The 24258-nt window shown below is 55.2% G+C and overlaps 1 protein-coding gene across 13 annotated transcripts in view; it reads right to left on the bottom strand.

Moving 5' to 3' along the window:
* The window catches only part of SCRIB (scribble planar cell polarity protein), a 116721-nt gene that overhangs the window by 91920 nt on the left and 543 nt on the right, over nt 1-24258 (bottom strand). For 12 of the 13 annotated variants that reach the window (XM_050984939.1, XM_050984933.1, XM_050984930.1 and 9 more), the window contains exons 2-5: nt 4290-4407; nt 4017-4095; nt 2593-2682; nt 1920-1976 (exon numbers count right to left, since the gene is read on the bottom strand). In XM_050984939.1, coding sequence (XP_050840896.1) covers nt 1920-1976; nt 2593-2682; nt 4017-4095; nt 4290-4407 — 344 coding nt within the window. Of the gene's footprint in view, nt 1-1919; nt 1977-2592; nt 2683-4016; nt 4096-4289; nt 4408-13119; nt 13300-24258 lie in introns of those variants that run through there. The other variant, XM_050984927.1, reaches the window with a different exon arrangement.

The raw sequence follows: 24258 nt of genomic DNA, 5'->3' as shown, positions 1-24258 counted from the left end.
TGGGCAGGAGAGATCCTGCTGGATGGCACCAGAATGACAAAGGGCAGCACTGGGGGCCACCGTGGGAGCACTGGGCAGGAGAGATCTCCCCAAAAACCCAAGGGCTTGGCCACAGCCTGAACTCTCAAGACTCCAGAGACTTGGAGGCTCTGAAATGGCCAAAAGCTATTGGGACTAACTTCTCTGCTGTGGTGTTGATGGGTTTTAGGACGAGGTGAGAGATGAGAATTTGACTCCAAGTTCTCAGTAGGTTGATTTATTATTTTATTATATTATATTAAAAGAAATGATATACTAAAACTATACTAAATAAAGAGAAAGGATGCAGACAGAAGGCTAGCCAAGAATGAATAATAAAAACTCGTGACTACTCAGAGTCTGACACAGCTGGCTGTGATTGGTTATTAACACAATTCACATGGAACCAATAAAAGAATTACCTACCACATTCTAAAGCAGTAAAACACAAGGAGAAGCAATCAGACAATTATTATTTATATTTTTCTCTGAGGCTTCTCAACTTCCAGAAGAAATCCTGGCAAAGGGATTTTTCAGAAAATATCAGTGACACTGCAGTTTGTAAGCCCACCCTTGGATGAAGCTCTGCACCTCTCTGCTGACACGGTGCCAGCCAGCTGTGGTAGCTGCCTGTGTGAGCACCCAGGACAGGAGCAGACACAAGAGCAGCCCAACACCAGGACCCCAACTCCTCCTCCTGCCAGTTCTCAGCCCAGAATAAGTGTCCAAGGCCAGCTGGATGGGGCTTGGAGCACCCTGCTCCAGTGGAAGGTGTCCCTGCCCAGGGCAATGGGCTGGAACGTGATGGGCCTTGAGGTCCCTTCCACCCCAAACCATCCTGGGGCTCCAGCTCTAACCCAGATTGTCCTCTCTGGTGACACTCCATGTGGGGCCATCTCAGCTGCCCCCTCCTGTCACCTTTCTGTGACAGGGTCACTGCTGGGCACAAGGGCCCTGCTGACTGGCACCAGACCAGGCCATCTGTGATTCTGATCTGTGCTCCCACAGACAAACTGAGCTCCTGCCAGCAACTGTGAGGGAGCTCTGAGGACAGGTGACAACAGCTGCACACAGCACACCTTCCCTGAGGAGTTCAGGTGGCCCCACAACAACTGCTGCTCAAAAAGGAGTCAGCAGAATCCTTTCAGTGACATCCAAGGAAAGCTGGGGAATCATCAGTGGGAAGCATAAGCAGGCAGGAAATGAGCTGACAGAGCTGCTGGAGGGCAGAAAACTCAATAAACTCTGATGGGCCAGAGCAAAGACTCAAGTAGCAACTGGGCAGTTCTCCACGTCCATCCTGAGAGCATTACCTCCACCAGCCACGTTCCCTGCCAGAACTCACCCCTACCCTGACTCCAGCACGTGGAACAACACTTACCTCTTCTCCCTTGCTGGCTAGGCCTTGGCTGCTGCAGGGAGGCAGTTATCCTCTCCAGAACAACCAGGAGGGATATCCAACAGAACAGATCTCAGGAGCAAAATGGACCCTTCAGCTGTATCCTGCTGCTCCTCAGATGCTGAACCTCACTGTGCACAGAGCTCCCCCTACACCCCCATCCACAGTTTGCTTTTTCTTTCCAAAAGAATCCATCGCCTGCTCCGCCTCTTCAGGAAAAATGGGGTTCTTACTATTTCCAGCAGCTGTTTTTGGGAGCCCTGCCTATTCTAAATCAATCCTTACCCAGGCTGAGTACAGGCTCTGAGCATCCTTTGCTGCTCTCCAGCCCTGCACCATCCTCTCCCTCCTCACCCCAGTTTATGGAAATCCTGCAAGATGCAGCCTCTTTGTGCCCAGCCTGAGCCCTCCCAAGCCAAGTGATGGTGCCTGCACTGGTCCCTGAGGAAGCAGCAAGAAGGACCAGACAGGAGACTCCTACAGCCCCCAGACAGACACTCACGTGGGGAGAGTCTTTAGCAGGTTCTCACGCAGCTCCAAAGTCACCAGGTTTGCCAAACTGCAAGAGAAAAGGGAGCAAGAAAGCCAGGTTCACTGGACAGGGCTCAGGGACACAAGGGGCTGCTCATCTCCCTTCCCTTGGAACCACCCCTGGTGTCCTGTGCAATGCATGGATGTGCACACGTGGATGGAGATGGGCAACAGAAACACGATGGAGATGGCTCTGGTGGACACGGTGCTGGCTGCAGCCACAAGGAACAACACTGTGCCCACGCTCAGGACAAGGAACACACAGGACTGTCTGCCCAGAAAGGTCAAACCCCTCACATGAGGAGAGGCACTGCACCCCAGCAGGCCACTGGCCAGCAGCATAAATCTGAATCAAACACCATCAGGCAGCCCACACCTGCTTGGGAAGGGGCAAACGGGCACTCAGAACACAGGGAAAAACTGGATCCATCCTTGCTGTGCCACAAACCACAGCAGGGAGCAGGACAGGAACCTTAGCAGGAAGGTCTTTTACCAACCCAAGGCTCAGAGGGGCTCTCTGCCAGCACCTGGGCAAAGCTGCACCTGGCTTGTCCCTCCAGGTCCTGCCACTGTCCTCGTGCCAGCAGCAAGGTGTCCCCAGCCCAGCCCCCTCCCCAGGGGCTGCCAGAACAGGCCATACTCACTTCCCAATGTCAGTGGGGAGGCTCTGCAGGGACACATCGTTCAGGGCCAAGTGGCCCAGGCTCCGGAGCTGGGTGAAGCCCTCGGGCAGCCTGTGAGAACATCAACAGACTCCATTAACCCTGGGTACACAGCACAGAATCCCCCAAAACACTTAGATCCACCAAAGCCAATCTCATCTCAGTTGGCATCAACGTGTGGAAAGGAGAAGAATGGGAACCATCACCAACCCTGGCTGCTGATCCAGGACAAGGTCTGCTTCCCAGACCACAAAACCCACCTGCACCAGACATTACCTGTCCAGGCTGGCAAACTCAGCCCTGCAGTACTTGAGCACAAACCCCAGACTAAATCATGCCATGGGAGCATTGACACTTGGAGAAAGGAGGGCTCCCAAGCACCCCAAGTGCCCAAAACAAAGGATATCCCTGCAGATGACACTGCAGCATTCCCCAGGGCCAAGCACCATCACAACACAGCCAAGGTGTGACAGAACAGGGAAAAGCCCTGGAAGGAAATTCCGGGAGGAAATTCCTCTGCTTCCACAGGCAGCTCGTAGAGCCCCCTCAGCACCACCCCCCAACTCATCTGAACCCTGAGCAGAGAAAGCTCTGACAAGTGACACCTGGTGCAGAAGTGCTGGTCACTCCTGCGGTACAGGGACTGTCACCAACAGGGAAGCATGTCCCACTCCAGCAGGGCCTGGGACCAGAAGAGGGAGCAGGTAATGTGCCCCAAACCTGGGCAGCACCTGCCCTGAGCACAAAGGGACACCGGGACCACACTGGCACCTGCAGAGACCCCTGCAGCAAGACACCAGTGCCTGGAAATGTGGCTCACCGAGGCAGGGGAGCCACACTGAATCCCAACTTTATGTGTTAAAAGCTCCAGAGACAGAGTACTGAAAGACAAATCAGAGATTCCTGCTTGGGCACAGCTCTGGGCACTGAGGTAAGAGGGACACAAAGCATGGCTGTCCTCAGTTCTGAATAACAGAGAGGTGGAAAGGGGGCTAAGAGGGGGAAAAAAGGGCTGAGAACTAGGCCCAAAAGGGGCTCTGGGGTGCAGAGGATGGCATGCAGGTTTTTTCTGCTCTGCAGCAAAAGCCCATATGCATTCAGGTTTGTGAGCACTGCAAAAGGAGCAATAAACTCATTGCAAGAGGACAGAAGTTCTCACTGCTGACACCAGTACAACAGCAGCTCATCACCCACAGCCCCAGGCCCCGAGGATGGAGCTCACCCCAGCTCCTCCAGCACCAATGTTCCAGTGCCAGGAGAGCAGACACTGCAGCTTTGGAAGAGGCAGGGCAACCCCAGGCCTTGGCTTCACAGGGAGACAATTACAAGATGAAGATCAGAGAAAGCCAGGCACAATTCCAGTTCTCCTTCTCAGCTGGACTAACGGGCTGCGTGTGCCTTCCTACCTGGAGAGAGGATTCCCACTGAAGTCTGCGATTTCCAGGGACTTGCAGAATTTGATGCTTTCAGGAATTTCTGGAATGTCTGGAAAAAACAGGTGAAAGAACAGAAGAGGCTTGAGAAAACAGGACAGCAGGTAGGGGTGGCAGCCTGAGACATGGCAGCAGGAGCCCCCGTCAGAGCTGAGGAGCGCGGAGGGCGAGGGAAGGCACAGCTCCTCCCCAGCAGGAGGGCACGGGAGCGCTGTGGGCACTGCTCCTGCCCAGCTCTGGCCTCACCGTTGCGGGAGATGTCCAGCTCCACCAGCTGCATGAAGTTGGCCACCTCGGGGGGCAGCCTCTGGATCTCATTGTCGCTCAGGCCCAGCTTGCGCAGGTTCAGGAGCCTGAAGAAAGGCTGAGACAGAGTGACACAACGGGGTCAGCAGCAGCTCTGGGGAACTCCTCATCTCAGGAGAAGCCTGAGCATCCCCCCGAGACCCCTGCCTGCTCCCACCACCCCAGCCCAACCAGGGGCAGTCACTGCATGGATCAGAACCCCCACGAAGGGCCAGGAGGGATTCTTGGATTTGCAGGGTGCCCCAACAAAGGCGAGTAACGAGGACTCTGACTCCATGTTCTCAGAAGGCTAATTTATTATTTTATGATTTATGTTATATTAAAGAATACTATACTAAACCATACTAAAGAATACAGAAAGGATAGAGACAAAAGGCTAAAAGATACTGATGAAAAAAAACACTCCTGACTCTCTCCAGAGCCTCACAGCTTGGCCCTGATTGGCCAGTAAGTCAAAATAATTCACACGAAACCAACTAAACAATCACCTGCTGGTAAACCATGTCCAAACACATTCCAAAGCAGCAAAACACAGCAGAAGCAAATCAGATAATTATTGTTCTCATTTTTCTCAGAGGCTTCTCAGCTTCCCAGGAGAAGAATCCTGGGCAAGGGGATTTTTCAGATAATATGATGGCGACAAGGGATGAGGGTACAAGAAAAAAAGGATGAATGAGTTTAGGTTGATCATTCATTTAGCATCTGATACCCCACTGCTCTCCTCCCTCCTGCACAGGACACAGACCAGACACTTTCCTACAATAACAGTTCCCCTCAGGCTCTGAAGCCCAGCACCACAGGGAAGTCCCTCTAGAGCAGCTTGCAGCAGACACTTGGGTTCGTGAGGCAGGTCCAGAAGGGCCAACAAAGGAGAAGCACAAGGAGAGCAGCAGCCCAGAGAGCTGTCCCTGCTGTGGCACACGTTGGTCAGGACATCAGGGGCAGGTCCCCACGCCATCAGGGACAGGCTTGTGCCCCTTGTGCCAGGTGGAAAAGGCACAGGTGAGCTGTCAGCACAGCCCCAGGTAACACTGAACTAGACAAGACACAAGAACTCCTTTCTAGAAACACCACGGCCATAGGAATGGTGGCTGGAAGGGCCCTCACAACATCTGACTTTTCCACACACCCCCTGGGGCTCCCAGAAGTCCATCAGCTGCAAATGGCAAATTCCAGGATCCACCAACCACTCCTCCAAGCCACCACAGCCCCAGCGAGTTCAGTAAACACAATGTACTGTAATTATCAACTGACCACATGCTGCAGCTGATTCTAACCACTGCCAGAGGTCAGCTCCTGGACAGGATGGGAACCAGGGCTGGGGTGTTTGCTGCATTTCCTGCATTGTTTCAGAGCACTGGGAATAACAAACAACAACGTGGGCCCACTGCAGAAAACGCTCACAAGTGACCGAGGACGAGCTCAGGTCTGTGCAGGGACACGCACAGGCCATGTCTGAATTACATCACCCCCTGTTTGTCCTCAGCAGAGGCAGGGAGGGGTCACAGCAGCACAGGAGAGGCAACCCTGGGGTCATCCCGAGGTCCCAAAGCACGGCCAGGGTCGGGGCTCCTCCTGCAGCCCACAATGACAGGCACCAAACCAGAGCAGGCTCCGAACCTCCCTCCTCAGCTGCCTTTCCAGGTGCCCACCTGCACAAGAGCCGCTGGGCACACCTCCCCAGGAACACCTGCAGGTGCCTTTCCAGGTGCCCACCTGCACAAGAGCCGCTGGGCACACCTCCCCAGGAACACCTGCAGGTGCCTTTCCAGGTGCCCACCTGCACAAGAGCTGCTGGGCACACCTCCCCAGGAACACCTGCAGGTGCCTTTCCAGGTGCCCACCTGCACAAGAGCTGCTGGGCACACCTCCCCAGGAACACCTGCAGGTGCCTTTCCAGGTGCCCACCTGCACAAGAGCCGCTGGGCACACCTCCCCAGGAACACCTGCAGGTGCCTTCAGGTGCGGGGCACCCCCAGGACCCCCCCACACCACGGAAAATGAGCACAGGGCAGACAAGGGAGGAGCAAACGTAACCCTGAGAAGATGCACAGGGCACGAGCGAGCTGCTGCCCCTCCTGCAGTGACAACCACGAGCTCTGCAGGTGCACCTGGAGCAGCTCTGCACAGAGCCAAGGCCCTGCCAGGACACACTGCTGGGCACAGGTGTGTGTCTGAGGGGCACAAACCCCAGCACAGCCCCTGCTGCTGTCCTGATTCTGCTCTGCACAGGGGAAGTGATCAGGGATGAACAGCACCGATGGGAAAGTCACACCTCTGCTGTCCTAAAGAGCCATAATAATGGTGCAATGAGTAAATAAATTTAGAAATAACCTCTCTCACCAGCTCATCAGTGGCCCTGCTCAACTCTGTTTATCTACTGCAGACCAGCGTGGTGAAAAGGAAGTGGGTGAAAGTCTCAACGACAACAAAGGTCCAGCGGAGCAGGAGCTCACAGACTTGATTTGCTATTGTTTCCTAGAGCCTTCTCCTAATTTTAGAATGCAAGGAAATTCCAGACAAGACATGGTGCTGGCCTGCCAGAGTCTGCACACTGGAAAATAACCACAGGGGCTGAGCACCCACAGCCCAGGCTGCAGCACTGCTGCCCAGGGCTCAGGTAGCCTCAGAACACATGTCCACACTTTTAAATGACATTAGGTTTATTAAAGGAATAAACCCAGGCTGTGTGTGGTGCAGCAGCTCCCATCTCCTTCTTTTTTCTTAGAAAGAAAATGAAAAGGTTTCTAAACCCCTGGCACTGCCAGGGCTGGGCACAGCCCACGTGCAGAGCTGCAGGAGCTGTGTCCCACTTGGCAGAACCACTTACACTGGGCCTGAATAAAACACTTAGATGTGACAAAAAGTAAAACAGCCAACAGCCATCAGTGGTAGCCAGAAAAACAAACGTGAGAATTACAGTGTTTTCATGCCTGAATGCAGGTTTTATATTTGCCAAAGAAAGATGGCAAGAGGATGTGACCAAGAGCTGCAAAGGCTGCCTCTGACATGAATTTCCACGTCATTCCAGCTCAGTACTCTGGGAGCTGAAGACTTCAGCTCAGCCCAACAACTCAAAGCAAAGGCTGCACAGGAGATTCACTTGTGACACTTGAAAGTGAGAACAAACTGATTTAAAAATTCTTACTAGAGCTAAGAGTGAAACCTTGATTACATGTCTCTGCAGACTGGCAATTATCCCTTTTGCTAATCAAAGCTTACCCCAATTCCCAGAGCTGACAAAGCAAACCCCTGGACTTGGCACCACACTTAACATCTCCAAGAAAGGGAAACTCCCCCAGCTTCAACATTCTCTGATTTATAAAATAAAACACGAACAAATCTGCCCAACCAGATCCCTCAATGTCCAAACTGGACTCAGAGTAGATTAAAAATAGAAGTTTGAAGAAGAAAAATAGGTAAGCCAAATCTCTCCCTGTTTCCTGGCAGCCCAAAGCCCACAAGGGCCAGAACAGAAATATTCCAGCAGCTCAGAGTGTCATGGAAGTTATCACTAACAAAAAGAAAAGCTAAAGATTAGGGGGTACCAGCATAATAGCAGCTGGCTGTGACTGGGGGGAAAAGCCTTTGCAAAGCAGGGTGCACTACAAAGATATTCTCTGTTGAAGCCTGGGAGTATTCACAGGGTAGATAAGGCAGAAAACAGCTACAAAACAGTCCTACAATTCAAATTCAGGGACATAAGCTCTTACAATGCCCAGAGCAGCCACAGTGCAGCCAGCTGGAAATTTATTGAACAGTCATTAATATGGGACAGGTATAAAGAGTTTGTAAAGAGCCATATGCCAAAAGATAAGAAATGCTCCACAAAATGACAACATTGCAAAAAAAGGCAGAAAACTGTGAAATTCAGGCTCTGCAGCAGGTTTTCAGATGTAACATCCTCCCTCAACAGCCCCTTGAGAGCCAAATGTAGGCAAACACTTCCAAGCGTTTTCGCTAAGTTCTGAAACTAAATTCAGGTACTTCAATCTTTAAAGAAGAAAAAAAGGCAACCTAGACCCATGGATTTTTCAGTCCAAAGGGACTGAGCTATAACCTGACACAATATCCTCCCAATCCTTTGTATGTGACAGACCTTGATCACAGACCCATGAAACAATTCATGTTGGAAGGTACCTGGGAGATCTCCAGTCCAGCCTCCTGCTCAGGACAGGATCAGGATGAGGCCAGAGCAGGCTGTCAAACCTTCAGCCATGGGGGATGGCCCCAAACTCCTCTGGGCCCCTGGCTTCACCAAATAATGATCCTCCCAGGGCAGCCTCTTGGCTCCAGTGGTTCACAGGCCTCTGTGAAACCAATAAAGCCCCTCAAAGATCCCTCACTGCTGCTGCCAGTCACATACTGAGTGTGGTCAGCATCACCCACGAGATGGATCCAGCAGAATTTGGGGGGCTCCTCACGAGCCAAGCCCTGCCCAGTGACACCCCACAATCTCTACACACCCACAGCTCCCCTCTGCAGACCTGCCTCTTCCTTTCTGCATCCTGTCCTTGTCACAGGGTGGGTTTCCCCCCCTTTAACTGGAGAATGGAGACATCTGGTTTTCAGTGCTGAACTCTGTTTTGACTGGAAGTTATGTGATGCAGCTTTGGGGTGCCAACCCTTAGAAAGGTTTGGGTAGAAAGGGACCTTCAAGACCACCCAGTGCCACCCACTGCCATGGGCAGTGACACCTTCCACCAGCTCAGGCTGCTCCAAACCCCATCCAACCCGGCCTTGGACACTTCCAGGGATGGGGCAGCCACAGCTGCTCTGGGCACCCTCTGCCAGGGCCTGCCCACCCTCCCAGGGAGCAATTCCTGCCCAATATCCCATCCAGCCCTGCCCTCTGGCAGTGGGAAGCCATTCCCCTGCGCTGTCCCTCCAAGACCTTGTGCAAAGTCCCTCTCCAGCTTTCCTGCAGCCCCTGTAGGTACTGAAAGCCTGCACTAAGGTCTCCCAGAGCCCTCTCTCCTCCCAGCTGAACAATCCCAAGCCTCTCAGCCTTTCATGACTGGAGAGGTGCTCCAGCCCTCTAATCTCTGTGGCCTCCCCTGGGCCTGTTCCAACTGGCTGATCTATGCAGGAGTGAGACTGGATGAAAGCCCCACACAATTATTAGTGAGCCTCTTGGTCCAGAGCACTGCATTTGGATCACTTTATGAAAGAGGATGAATTTATGAATACCCAGTGGTGACAGCAGGGTCACATGGTGACAGCCAAAGCTGTGCCCAAAATGAGCCCTTCCAGGTCAGCCCCTGCAGCAGCCAAGCGCTGTGTCCAGTTCTGGGCCCTCAGTTTGGGAAGGCTGAGATGTTTGAGCACAACCAGAGGAGGCAACAGGGCTGGAGAGGGGCTGGGAACACAAACCCTGTGAGGAACGTTTGAAGGAGCTGGGGCTGTTCAGCCTGGAGAAGAGGAGGCTCAGAGGTGCCCTTATTGCTCTCTATACCTTCCTGAAGGGAGGTTGTAGCCAGGTGGGGTCGGTCTCTCCCACCGGGCAGCACTGACAGAACCAGAGGACACAGTCTCCAGCTATGGCAGGGAAGGGACATGTTGGACATTAAGAAGAAATGTTGGACATTTCATTCACTGAAAGAATAATAAAATACTGGAATGCTCTTCCCAGGGAGGTGGCAGAATCGCCATCTCTGGATGTGTTTAAAAAAAGGCTGGACATGGCACTTGGTGCTACAGTCGAGGTGTTAGGGCACAGGTTGGACTTGCTGATCTTTGAGGTCTCTTCCAACCTCATTACTCTGTGATTCTGTGAAGCAGAGCCAGCCCAGCTCACCCTCAGTGGGGAGGCCAGTCCTGCCCCAGGAACATTCCCACACCCCACACTGGGCTGGACTGGGGCTACCCACAGAAACAGGAACAGGCTCAGCCGGTTTGGGAAACCAGACACACTGGTAGCAGCACACACAGGCTCCCCTGGCAGACTCACCTTTGGCTCCTGCTGAGCAGGGGAACACCTGGGCAGCCCCAGGCACCCGTGGCTGACCCTGCACATGACTCTCCCTGCCAACACCAGGATGCCCAACACCCACTGGCAGAGCTTTGCAGCCAGCAGGAGGCACAAGCACCAGAGTCCCTGCCCCTGGGGAATCACGAGGTGTGCCTGTACCTCAGCCAGGGCAGGGCACGGCTCCAGGTCCACAGGGAAGCAGAGTGCTCTCAGGAGGAAGGAGGTGCCCACCTGAGCATGGCCTAGCAGCAGCACGGATGGGTGGCACTGGAGGAGGCAGTGGCCAACAACAGGACAAGATGAGCCACTCCTGAGCAGAGACAACAGGACCCCTGCACCCCTTCCTCAGTCCCTGCATGGGGAAACAACTGTCCTGCTCCAAACCTGCACCAGCCACCTCCTGCCCTGCCCCAGAGACTGAACCTGTCCTCACAGCCCGGAGCAGCAGCAGGCAGGCGTCCCAGGCCCTGCAGATTCCAGAACAGAGCTGCAGGGCATGTCCACACAGCAGGGGATGTTCTGGAGAGCCAAGAGCTCCAGAACTGCACAGGTGCAGGGACAGGCTGTCAGGGACAGCAGCTCACTCCAGAAGGCAACCTGCAACACAGATCCATGCAGGTCCACACAGGGGTGAGGCTGGAAGGGACCTGATGTCCCAGGTAGTCCAAGCTCTGTTCAGAAAAAGGTCAGCTACAGCACCTGGGGCAGGATGTGCACACACAGCAGTCACACACATGTACACACAGAGCAGGGTCACATGTGACATGCACACACAGCAGTCACACACACGTACACACACAGCAGGGTCACATGTGACATGCACACACAGCAGTCACACACACGTACACACAGAGCAGGGTCACATGTGACATGCACACACAGCAGTCACACACACGTACACACACAGCAGGGTCACATGTGACATGCACACACAGCAGTCACAGACATGTACACACAGAGCAGGGTCACATGTGACATGCACACACAGCAGTCACACACACAGCAGGGTCACATGTGACATGCACACACAGCAGTCACACACACGTACACACAGAGCAGGGTCACATGTGACATGCACACACAGCAGTCACAGACATGTACACACACAACAGAGTCTCAAAAGGCCTTCTAAGCCCATTCTCTGTCTTTAAGGAACCATCTGGAGCAGGTTCCATCCCCTCTCTGCTATGACCAAGCCTTCACGTTGTGTTTCTCCAGCTGATGTGACATGTCTGTGAAGCTCCCAGCAAGAGTGCTGAGGCTGTAGCAGAGCCCCAGGAGTGAACAAAGGGCTGCTGGAGCTGTTAGGTGATCTAAGAGAACCACAGTGTCCAGTGATGCCAGGAATTCAGACACCACCCCCACGTCTCCCTCCGGCTGCAGCTGATGCTTGGCAGAGCCTGGTCCGTCCCCCACTCACTCATTCAGTCAGACCAAGAGGTGGAAAATGAAAAAAGGAGAAAGGACAGTGGATAAAAGGCTCAGGACAAACCCTGTGAGCCACCACTCAGCTATGCCGTTTCCCAGAAACAGCAAAATCCCAAGAGCAGGCCTGGAAAGCCAGCCATGAGGATTAGGGACAGAGAGGCAGCCTGGCTCTGGGGTGACAGTGCTGGGCCACCACAGCCACCCCCACACTGGCCCAGGGGGCTGCTGCAGCTGCTCAGGCAGTGGGGGGAACGGGCTGCAGCCCTGGATCACCCTGATGGAGCATGGCAGGGTCAGGGACAGAGCCACTGAGCTCCCCTGGCAGCCTGCTGGGGTCAGCAGCAAGCACTGAGCCCTGTGCCCATCCCCTGGGCACACAATGCCAACACCAGCCCTGGGTGCTCCTGCACACCTGCAGGGGATGCATCTGCACTGCCAGGGAAACAGAGAAAGTGTCTGGCTGCTGAGCCTGGCACCTGGAAAACACCAAATGTGTCTGCATGCAGGCTGATCCCCCTCCCAGGTCAGCACCACCACTCCTTCCCAAACCTTTGCTTTCCTGAGGCTACAAAAAAAGGTTTGTGGCCTAACCCAGGCTAAGCTCCAGCTCTCCCTTCACCTAGTGCCTAAACTCATAATGCCATGGGAGGGCAGCCAGGACATGGGGGGGCCTTTGTTCCCCAGCATCACCTCGTGCTCCCCACGTACCAGAGCCATCCCCATCTGTCAAGAGAGGAGGACAGACAGACAGATACCTGTGCTTCTCCACCAGTTTCCATGGAGAAGGAGCCATGCTGTCCTCAGCACAGACAGCTCTTGGAGCTGTCTTGGCCCCGGGACCCTCCTGCCAACAGCAGGCAGCAAGGGGGGGCTGCCCAGTGCCCCCACAGGCTGTGGGCACATCCCTCCCTCCCTCAGCCAAGCAGGCTTTAGGCAGGTTCCAGTGCAGCACCTGAGACCCTCTCCAGGTAACCAACAGCAGCACTACTGGAGCAGAGCAGGACACGTGTCAGGGGAAGAGGAGTCAAGCACCAGCTTAACCACAGAGCCACAACAATGTCACACTCAGGCCAAGGGCTCTGGAACCAGGTGGTGACAATTTACACGGCTGGAATCGGGAACAGGCTCTACACCACAGGCATAATCTTGGCTCTGGAATGGGACAGAGACGCTGCTCCTGCAGCCAAACCACCATGGTGCTCCCAGCTCTGCTGCCCAAACAGCAGGGCTCAGACACCTCCTCTCTTGAAGGTGTTCTCTCCTCACATGGGGCACCATTTATTGGTGCTGGTGCTTGGCACCAACCACCAGTGGACTCAAACTGATTGGCACCATCAGTTTATCATCTGAGAGTGAAAAAAACTCTCCTACCTTCTCTGTAAACTTCCTGGGCAGCTCCACACAACATTGCCTCCTCCTCTCCTTCCCTCTTCCTTCTGCAGGACCAGCCAACTCCTTCCTGTCCCTCGCACAGCCACCTGACCCCATCTGTCCCTTACAGCGCATCCTGGCCCTTCCTCCTCACAGCACAGCCAGCAAACTCTGCCTCTGAAGGACTCCCGAGCAGCTAACCCCCTCTTTTATAACACCCATGCTTATTGGACACAGCTGTGACCTATTAAGGGCAAGGCTGTTCCCACTCTTTGGTAATTAGTACAGCTGCAATTCATCAGGGGTGAGATTGCCTTCAGCGCCATCTCTATTCTTTTACAACCTGCTCTCCCACTCCTCTTCCTCAAAACAACCTGTGACAAGCCAGGCTGTCCCACACACCTGCCCTGGGCCAGCAGTGCTGGTAGCAGGTGATTTTCTTCAGGGACCAGGCACCCCAGCAGTGCCTGTTGCGTGACCACTCCTCCACCATGAGCTAAGGGGCTCCAAGGCAGAGGTTTTGCACCCCTTCCAGCCCTGCAGGTACCCTGTTAAGGTGCTCCTCAGTCTCCTCACCTCTCATTTCTCTTCAGAGTCCACCAGTCCAGCCCTGCTAGAGCAGCCCCTGCCTCCAGCAGGACAGCACATGTTTAATTAAAGGCAGGATCAGACTGTGCAGCAGGAAAATAATTACAATGCTCCTTGTGATTCACGAGCAGGAGGGCCTGCTTCCCATGCCACCATGGGCTGGGCTCCTAGATGAGCTCTGAGTTTGTCTCCAGGCTGGATGAATGCACGGGACCCTGCACTGCAGGCAGGAGGTGTCTGTCCAGCCATCTGTCAGCAGTCCAACACAGCAGCTCCTGTGGCAGCAAAACCAGCTCATGCATCTGAGCCTTGAGTTCCATTCCCATTTTCCTGCTTAAACACGGGCTTGACATCTCCCTCCTGTCCCTGGAGGAAGCAGAGCTGCTGCATGCTCCACAGCTGGCCACTGGGACACCCAGCCTGCCTCAGACACCTAGAGGTGAAGAGACCTGGGGCCCCTCCTTCCACAGGTGTGCTGAGAGATCTCACACCTGTGCCAGTGGCTTGTCTCTGGGGAAATCCAGCCTGGAACAGAATCAGGAGGAGCTGGAAGCAGCGACTGCAAAGCAAAACAGCCAGGAGCTGTTCAGCTCTCAGGTTAAACCCAGCACTTCCCAGTGCTCCAAGGCAGCATGGCACAGGTGAGGCCACAGACCCAGCCAGACCTGTGTGCAATGGCTGGGCAGCCCAGGCCCAGCTCCAGAGGCTGCTCAGCTCCCTCAGCAGGGCAGGACTCACTTCCAGCACAGCCCTGTGCCTGCAGGTAACAGCAGAGCAGCAAACCCAAGAGACACCTGTCCCTACCAGGAAGGAAATGGTTATTCTCAGAATAGCTCACTTCAGGAAGAATCACTGGAATCAGGGGAGGATAACTGAGTTAACCCGAGCTGAGGTCAAACAAGCTATCACACTGCTGAGAGGTGGGAACATCAGTGTGGAGCTCCAGCCGAGCAGCCACTACCCAGCCCCAGGGCACCCTGGTGCCCCAGGGAGGGCACCACAGCCACCATCCGGGTGTCCTTTATCTGGGGACTTGTTCTGAGCCACCTCAGGCAGTGGACACAGACCACCTGCCCCCCAACACCACATCTTCCCATGTGCTCCCACCCCACCAGTGCTTCCTTCTCTCCTGCTCACAGTATTTACAGCCAGATCCTGAACCACCTCCAGGCCAGTGAACTTCTCTGGCTGCAGGCACACGGTCACCAACACCTGAAAGGTGGCAATTCAGGCAGCTCAGTCCCAAAGAGACACTGCTGGCACGGCAGCCAGCTCAGCTCTGCAGTCAGGGACACTGCAGAGGGCGCGCAGGAGAGGACAGAGGACACTCCTTGTGTGCCCCAGCAGGAGAGGCACGGCGGGGCCAGCGAGGTGGGGCAGGGGCGCTGGGGGCAGCCACAGGAGTGGCCCCACATGCTCCTGCCCTCTCAGGAGGCAGCAGAGGAGCAGGGCAGGCACAGCAGGCTGCTCCCTGCCAGCCCCACACAGCCCTCCCCTGCAGCCCGGCGGATTTCCGACTATTTAACCCCGTATCGCGCCCTGAGGAATGCACTCCAATATCTAAAAGCACTCAAGGGCTGGGAATGCATTCCAGCAAAGACAAAGCGAGCTGTCTGGGAGCCAAGGCCCGGCAGCTGCTGCTGCTCAGGCACTGCAGCAGGCCTGAGGAATGCTGTCCCCTTCAGAGGGGCCAGGGCAGCAGCTGCTGGGCACAGAGCACGCTGCCAGGAGCTGGGAGCAGCCCCTGCTCCAGGTGAAACAACAATCCGACCCCAAAAGGGCAGTCCTGAGCCAGGATTAAACCCAGACACCACAATCAGCATCCCACTGCTGCAGAGGCTGGGGAGTGATCGATGCTCCCACGCTGATCCTCCACACCAGACAGCACCCTGGCTGTGTGAAGGGAGGCCCTGAGCACAGCCCCAGCACTCACAGCCTCCACCCTGGTCTGTGCAGTGGGATGGGGCAAGAAAGGAAGGACCAGAACTGCCTGTGGCAGGCACAGGGCACTCAGGGGCACTTTCCATTGAAATATATGGAATAATATACTATAAATATATGACTATATTTCATATTCTAGTATATTTATATAAATATACTGGAATATATGAAATAATCACGGCACTTAGTGCTGTGGTTTAGGTGACAAAACGGTGTTCAGTCAAAGGTAGGACTTGAAGGTCTTTTGCAGCCTCAGTGATTCTGTGACTACTGCAAATCATTACTCTGGAGAGACCTGCGGAGATCATTTCAGGGAGAGCATCCTGGGTGTGGGTGAAGCAGCCAAACCCAGCACACCCCAGGTTCTACCCAAGCACCTCTGCCCCTTTCTGATTTGCCTGAGCATTTAGGTTTTCCCAGTCAGCCCCTCCCTGGCACCCCTGCACCTCAGGAATCACCTCCTCCATTCAGCCAAGGGACACCATCTACTTCTACACCACCCTCTCAGCACAGAAGGGTCAGCTTGCAACTACAAAAAGCAATTGACTGATCTGTAATGCCACAGCTACTAGCAGAGGGAAAAATGCCAGAAATTGTATTATATAATAACCTGTTGCAATTGTTTCCAATCAGATTGTGTTTTCCAGAGGCAGAAATCAAAAGTGGGTTTATCCAACAGGTACAGTGAGGCACCTTAAAACAAACAAAAAAACCCCAACCAGGTCTAACCCTGAAACTAGGAATCCAAGCCCAGTAACTGGTGCAAAGTGGGGGACTCGATGGCAGCCTGTACCCCTGGGGTGCAGGAAAGCGCATCTGGGGGACTGGAGAAGTCCTGAGGAAGAGTGAAGTGCAGCCAAACGCCTCCCCTGAGCAGGAAGAGCACAAGGAAGAAGGTGCTGGAGAGCTCCCAGGGGAACAGCTCAGACATACACCAGTAAATGCCTTGAACCAGGAATGGAAGGAGGAGCCAGAGCCCACAGAGGTGCTGTGATGCCACATCCCCCTGCTCAGCACACAGCTGAGCATCCATCCTTCCATCCACCACGCTCCCACCCCTGCCTCAGCCAAGCTCCTGCCAGGGAGATGCCAAACCAGGGCCCCGAAATGCAGGAAACACACAGAACAGGACAGAGGAGAGCTGAAGAGGTTAACCCAGCCCTGCCCCTACCTCCAGCCATCAATGCACTAACTCTCCCTGGCAGATCCTCAGCAGCACCAAAGGGAACCCGAGACACCTGGGAGGAGCAGGCAGGGCCTCTGCAATGCCACACCCAGGGACAGCCCTGGGAGCAGCAGCTGGGGCTGGGGACCTGACACAGAGCAGCAGGAACCCCAGAGGGGCACAGCAAACCCAGCTGGCAGCAACACACACGGGGCAGGTGTTAATGACCCAGCAGAGACCTACAGGGAGCTTTATAACAACCCAGGGAGGACTGAGCAGGTGCTTCCACCTCTGGCCTCCCTGCAGGTACCAAACCAGTGCCAAGCTGGGGCTGGTGAGAGGCAGAGCCATTCCAACCACGGCCACCTGAATTTTCATCATTTTTTACTCCACTAAACCTCTCTACTGCCCAGCTGCCTCTGCACCTCCCACTCCACACACCTGAACCCCCTCCAAGGCCCAAGCTGGTGGGGAGACACAGGCTGGCAGCACATCCTCACCTGTCCCACAGAGCTGAACACACCTGAGAGAACTGAATGCTAACAGTCACTTCCCTTCCACAGACCTCAAGCAGAAAATCCACCTGTGTGCCTCTTCCCTGTTCCCTGTTTGCGTACCCAAGAACTGCATGTCCAAGAGTTTTATCAGCTATTTCATCCATGACTGAGCTGGTGTTTGGCTGCTGCCGCCCCAGCACAGATCCTACACCTCTGCTGTCACCAGGGGAGGGTGCAGGGGAGATGGCCTGCACTTACTCTACCTTCTGGGCAGCAGCAATGCAGAACACATGGCTTTTGGAGAGACAAACACACATCCAGCTGTCCCAGTAAGCCACAGGGCTCCTGAGCTCCTGCAAAGCACCGAGAGCTGTGCTGGCTCCACACTCCAGTCTCACAAGCAGCAAGTGAAACCAGTTTGTTGGCTGGTTTTGTTAAACAAATGCAGCTGCAGCTCTGACACAGCCTAGGATGGAAAGAGCCACATCCAGAGCAAGAGGAGGTGCCCACCCCACATCAAGCCTTGGCAGGCACCAAGGCTGGCTCCACGGAGCATTCCTGGCTCCCTGACTTTCTCAGCGAAGGGCTGTTAATACAGAGATTAGAAGGAGAAGCTTTACTCTTCCATGGAAGTAAATAAACCCCAAGATCCTCCTTACAGCCTTCACATGCCAGGAAATTAAAAGCTGCTCTTAATTAGCTTTGCGAGGCCCCTTTTCGCTTTGGGAGACTGGTAGGCGTGGCCTCGAGCTTCTCCCGAGTGCAGTGGGATCCTGACGTGGGATCCTGGCTCCTGGGTGCAGTGGGATCCTGATTCCTGCTGGGATCCTGGCTCCTGGGTGCAGTGGGATCCTGATTCCTGCTGGGATCCTGGCTCCTGGGTGCAGTGGGATCCTGATTCCTGCTGGGATCCTGGCTCCTGGGTGCAGTGGGATCCTGATTCCTGGTGAGATCCTGCTCCCAATGGGATCCCGATTCCCGGTGGGATCCTGCTCCCAGTGGGATCCTGGCTCCCAATGGGATCCTGCCTCCCGGGTTCAGTGGGATCCTGATTCCCAGTGGGATCCTGGCTCCCAGTGGGATCCTGGCTCCTGGGTGCATTGGGATCCTGATTCCTGGTGAAATCCTGCTCCCAATGGGATCCTGATTCCTGGTGGGATCCTGGCCCCCGGGTACAGTGGGATCCTGATACCTGGTGGGATCCTAGCTGCCAGTGGGATCCCAGCTCCCAGGTGCAGTGGGATCCTGATTCCCAGTGGGATCCTGGCCCTGGGTGGGATCCTGGCTCCCAGTGGGATCTCGGCTCCTAATGGGATCCTGGCTCCCAGGGAGATCCTAGCTCCCAGTGGGATCCAGGCTGTGGACACAGCACAGGGATGCTCTCACCCCAGGCCATGGCAGCCAAACAGGAGGAACTGCTGAAACCCAGCCAGTTTCAAAGGGCCTTGCCAGGATGCAAACAGCAACAAGCCCAAACAGGGCAGGACCTGCCCTGGACAGAAATGGGCTCCTCTCCCCAGTGTCTCCCACAGCTTCCAGTGCAAGTGGGTATCAGCCCACTGGGCAGTGAGAAGAGTGTTTTCTGCACTGGGCTCAGCTCAGCTTGGGAGCTGCAGCGAGGAACTGCAGCCCCTACATGAGAAAAGCCTGGGGCTTCCCTCTTCAGCACCAGCACTGCTGAAAGCCCTGGGGCCACAGCCAGCCCTGGGGTTCCCCCTCTGCACAGCCCACAGCCTCAGACACTTCCAGCCCAGCACTCCCCTGGGAGGTGTCCAGCAGCCTGTCCCTGGGCACACTCATGCTGACACACCGGCTCCGAGGTCTCCTCCCTCTGCACAGACTTGTTCAGGATTTCAGTTCCTACTCAGCTCCACCCTCTTGTCCTCCTACACCAGGTCCAACCAGCTCTGCTCCACCCAGCCTTCCTCCAGCCTCCCTCCCATACTCCAAACTGGAGCACTCCTCCAAGAGTCTCTGGATCCTTCTGGGTTGTGACCGGCTCCGTTTGCCACCTCCGAGTGCTCCAAATTCCATGGAATGTGTTCATTCCTGCCTGGTGAGTGGGACCTGTGCTTCTCAAGTGCTCAGGAGTGGCCTGGATGACTGAGGTGTTACACAGCTGCAATGCGGGGATTTAGCCAGCTGTACTCCCAAACCCTCACCACCAAAACTGCTCTCCACCCTGCTCCTGCAGAGACCCTGCAGACACCACTCTCTGCAAGATGGGCACAGCAGAAGTCAGCACGGAGCCAGTCGTTTCCACCTCTGGAATTGGAAAGCACAGGGAACTTATCACAGGGAAGTGATAATTTTCCATTAAATCATGTGGTATCGCCCTGGCAGCAAATCCCTGCAATGGGGCAGCAGGTGCTCCCACACAGATTTCATCTATCCCTCCAAACTGCCCAAGCACAGCCACCCTGAGGGGAAATTTAGGCTCAAAACAGGCAAAGTTTCCACAAGGGACAGGTGGCAAAGAAGCAAGAGCAGCCAGAAGAGGACTTGGCACTGCAGGATGGAGAGAAACAGAGGCTGAGTCCTGCAGCTGGGAAGGGAGAAGTGAGGAGGGCACAGAGTGCCTCAGAAATCCCAGGAGATGGGCAGAGCATCCCATGGGATCTGGAGCACAGCAGCAGCACAAAGGGCACTGGAAATCCTGCAGAGGAAAACAGTGCCACAGAAAGAGCAGGAGATGCCATGTTTCTGAAGCAGGTGAAATAAGGACACAGAAAAGCCTGTCTGAAGCACCCAGCTGGTGCTGGGTAAGAAACCCTCGGAAGAGGAACCATTAAACTCAGATAAACCATATAAACTCGGGGATTTTCAAGAGAGCTGCTTCACCTTCCCAAAAGCCACCCCTCCAATCCTTTCACCTCCAAGATCACCTCCACAGGGAAGTCTTCCCTAAAAGCCCTGCCTGAGCCCTCAAACACAACCTTGCTGCCCAGGGCTGTGCCTGCTCTCTCTTTCCCACTTTTCTGACAGATCTTCGCAGACACATCCCTGTGTCCTTCAGACCTTCTCCCAGGGAATGGGCACGTGCAGCCCGTCCTGTGAAACAAGCACGCTGCCCTTTCTCCACCTCATGACAAGCACAAACCCTCCTCCCAAGGTCTCTTTCCCAAAAAAGCTCCTTTCCCATGAAGGCTCCTCACCTGGAAATCACTTCCCTGGCCCAGCCAAAGAGCTCTCCCACCACCATCCTGCAGGGTCAGCATGTGCCTAAACCCAGTGCTCCCACCTTCCCTCCTCCTCCTGGTGCAAGGGGAATTTATTTTCAATTTTCATCGCCATATTCACCTCATACCACACAGACTCCTACCCCTGCCTTAGGTGTCTGTCCCTGCCAACAGGAATACCCTCAAAAAATGCCCTTCCCTCAGTGACCTGTGTGCCCAGGACCAAAGGCACCTTGGCACAGCTCAGGGAACCTTCAGGACGCACACTGGGTCACACCTCAAACCTGCTTCCTAGTTCCACCACCTGCAGATCTCCTCCTCCTCCTCCTCACGTGCCTCTGGAGCAGCTACAGGGAACCTGGAGGGGCTGGGAAGGGGAGGGACAGGGGGGACTCTGCTCTCCCTGCCCAGCATGTCTCCAACCTCTGGCATCCCCAAACTCTGCTCTCAGGAGCAGCAGCATTTGGGGCTGCTCTGCTTGTCTCCCTTCAGGGCACCTGATGCTCACCTGCCTTGTGAGGGCACTTAGGCCTGGCTGGGGATGGGAGGACACCTGGCATGGCCACAGAAAGCCCTGGGCAGCTCCAAACAGGGGCTGGGAAGGAAGAGTGTGAGTACAGCAAAGCCAAGCTCCCTCCAAGCCTCTCCCAGGAGGGAGTGCAATCACACAGTGGTGTCTCTGCAGAGCCTCATGTTTGGTTGTCTTCTCTTTCCTGAACTGCTCCAGCTCTCTCCTGAGTTCATGCAAACCCACAGCACTGTAATGCCATGTGCCAAGTGGTTCTGCAGCTCAGATAAACTACACTTTGCACGAAGAATGATTCCACTAGCTCTGAACTGAGCTCTCTTTGGTTTCACTCAGCACTCTCCTGCAAGCAGCAGCAGCAGTCCCTGTTCCCTCCTCTGGGCCATCATTCACCCTCCAGGCCCCTGCCATGGGGTGGGGAATGGCTCCACGTTTCACCACCTTCCCCAGACAGATGGAGGCACCCTGAAAGCCTTCAGCTCCCTTGTGCAGAGCTGTTGTGCACTGGGTCTGGTCACACCCCTTGCTGCTCCCCATCCTCCATCCCTCTCCTGAGACCAGGGGACCAGGATCTCACTGCTCTGTTCCATTTGCTCCTCTCACAATTCTTTGCCAGGAGGCTCCAGAAGGGGAGCTGACAGGACAGAGAGGAGCCCGTGGGCCCAGGACAGGCCATGGCAGGAGCTCTGACGCTCCAGGCTGAACAGATGCCACAGCTCTGTGACACAGAAGCTCTTTGGGTGGCTCAGGAGGGCACTGAGGGCACGCACACAGCGCCTGTCATCACAGGCAGGATTGCACCCACACGAGTACAGGCTAAGCAAAAACCCAGTATAAATTCTGCATTTACAATCCAAAAGATGCTCTTCCGAGCTCATGAGCCCCCGTCTGTCCCAGTTCCAGGGGTCCAGAGCAGCACAAGGCCAGGCTGTGGCTGCTCAGCAGGGCACACAGAGCTGAGAGCACAGGGCCCAGCAGGTTCTGCTCCGTGGGTGTGTCACAGTCACCTCCTCTGCAGACAGACTTACACCCATGCCCAGCCCCAGCCTGCCCACAACACACATTTTCCAGCAGTCTGGGAAAGCTCCCTGCCTGAAGTACAACGAGATGCTGAGAGAAGAGCTCAGAGTCTCTCACTGGTGTCTCCACACCTGAACAACCTCATCCCACAGGCAGCCCAGCTCACCAGGAAGAGAGAAGCAGGGAAGACAAACAGAACCCAAAAACCCCAGAGCAGGAACTCCTGCTTCCACACAAGAGAACCTGCTCAGGTGTGGATGTTTGTATGTTTAAACAAAACTGAACCAAACCATTCTGGCCTGAACCAAAACTGAGTTTCTGCTTTGTAAGGGTTTATTTTATCTAGACTTGATGGCAAATTCCATAACATGACAGTACTCAACAAAAACCTTGAAAGCTAATGACCCACTTCTCAATTTTTTTAATAAACACACAACTCAGTCAGCGTTCCCTGGAGAGCATCTCTCCAAACACAGGGCAGCCAAACACCTTCTCTCTCTGGCACAGGCAGAACGCCAATAACTTAAAAATCACTCAGCTTCCAAAGGGGATACACAATAAAACTTCCTGGAGTATCCCACAGCCCAGTTACTGTCTGGAGGCCTTTTCCTTCCCCAGAGGCAGGCTCAAATTCCCACCTGCAGCATCCCAGGCAGAATGGGAACACCACGGCTGGGCTCCTGCTGGATGGTGCTCCAGGACCAACCACGAGAGCTCCCCTGTCCCACACCCTGCCCTGCAGAGCAAACCCTGGGGAGGCACGAGATGCTGGCAGCAGGGCAGATCTCCATCCTGTGCCCTGCAGGGACCATGGAGGCATGGAGCAGCACACAGGGAGCTGATCCTGGTGCTCCTGTGGGCAGAGCTCTGTGCTGAACAGAACAGAACAGAAGCTGCAAATGCAGGCTGCAGCCCCAGATCACAAAATGGTTTGGGATGGAAGGGACCTGAAAGACCACCCAGTCCCACCCCCTTCCACAGGGGGAAGTGCACATGGACAGGTGCTCCTGGCCATGGGCAGGGCCACCTTCCACTGTCCCAGGCTGCTCCAAGCCCTGTCCAACCTGGCCTCGGGCACTGCCAACAACGGGGCAGGCACAGCTGCTCTGGGCAGCCTGTGCCGGGGCCTCACCACCCTCCAGGAAATAATCTTTTCCCAATAACTCTTTAACCCTGTCCTCTGTCAGTGGGAAACCATTCCTCCTTGTCCCAAGTCCGCTCCATCTCTCCTGGAGCCCCTTTGGGCACTGCAAGGGGCTCTGAGGTCTCCCCAGAGCTCCTCTTCTTGAGGCCAAACACCCCCAGCCTGTCTGCATGGCAGAGATGCTCCAGCAGCTCAGTTATGATCAGAACTATAAAGCAATTCTATCACTTTTCACTAACTTGACTTATTGCCTAGACCAGAGTTTTTTAATTAATGCTGTGCTTGGCTTGGCAGCAGCTGTGACCGTCACAGGGCTGATGGGCCAGGTACAGGATCTCCAGGTGGGCAGGGGACTCCGTTATCCTGGTGCCCCGGTGGGCAGGGGACCCCTTTATCCCCATGACCCGGGTACAGGATCTCCCTGGCGGGCAGGGGACCCATTTATCCCCATGACCCGGGTACAGGATCTCCCTGGCGAGCAGGGGCCCCCTTTATCCCGGTGCCCCGGGTACAGGATCTCCCTGGCGAGCAGGGGACCCCTTTATCCCCATGACCCGGGTACAGGATCGCCCTGGCGGGCAGGGGACCCCTTTATCCCCATGACCCGGGTACAGGATCGCCCTGGCAGGCAGGGGACCCCTTTATCCCGATCTCCCAGGAGGGCAGGGGATCCCTTTATCCCCATGACCCGGGTACAGGATCGCCCTGGCAGGCAGGGGACCCCTTTATCCCGATCTCCCAGGAGGGCAGGGGATCCCTTTATCCCCATGACCCGGGTACAGGATCTCCCGGACGGACAGGGGATCCCTTTATCCCCATGACCCGGGTACAGGATCTCCCGGACGGACAGGGGACCCCTTTATCCCCATGACCAGGGTACAGGATCTCCCGGACGGACAGGGGACCCCTTTATCCCGGTGACCTGGGTACAGGATCTCCCGGACGGACAGAGGACCCCTTTATCCCGGTGACCAGGGTACAGGATCTCCCGGACGGACAGGGGACCCCTTTATCCCGGTGACCTGGGTACAGGATCTCCCGGACGGACAGAGGACCCCTTTATCCCGGTGCCCCGGGTA

This window comes from Serinus canaria, chromosome 25, assembly GCF_022539315.1.
Source record: "Serinus canaria isolate serCan28SL12 chromosome 25, serCan2020, whole genome shotgun sequence".
NCBI classification, from domain to species: Eukaryota; Metazoa; Chordata; class Aves; order Passeriformes; family Fringillidae; genus Serinus; species Serinus canaria.
The sequence above is the reverse complement of the archived record's forward strand: the minus strand, read 5'-3'. Positions and strand labels throughout refer to the sequence as shown.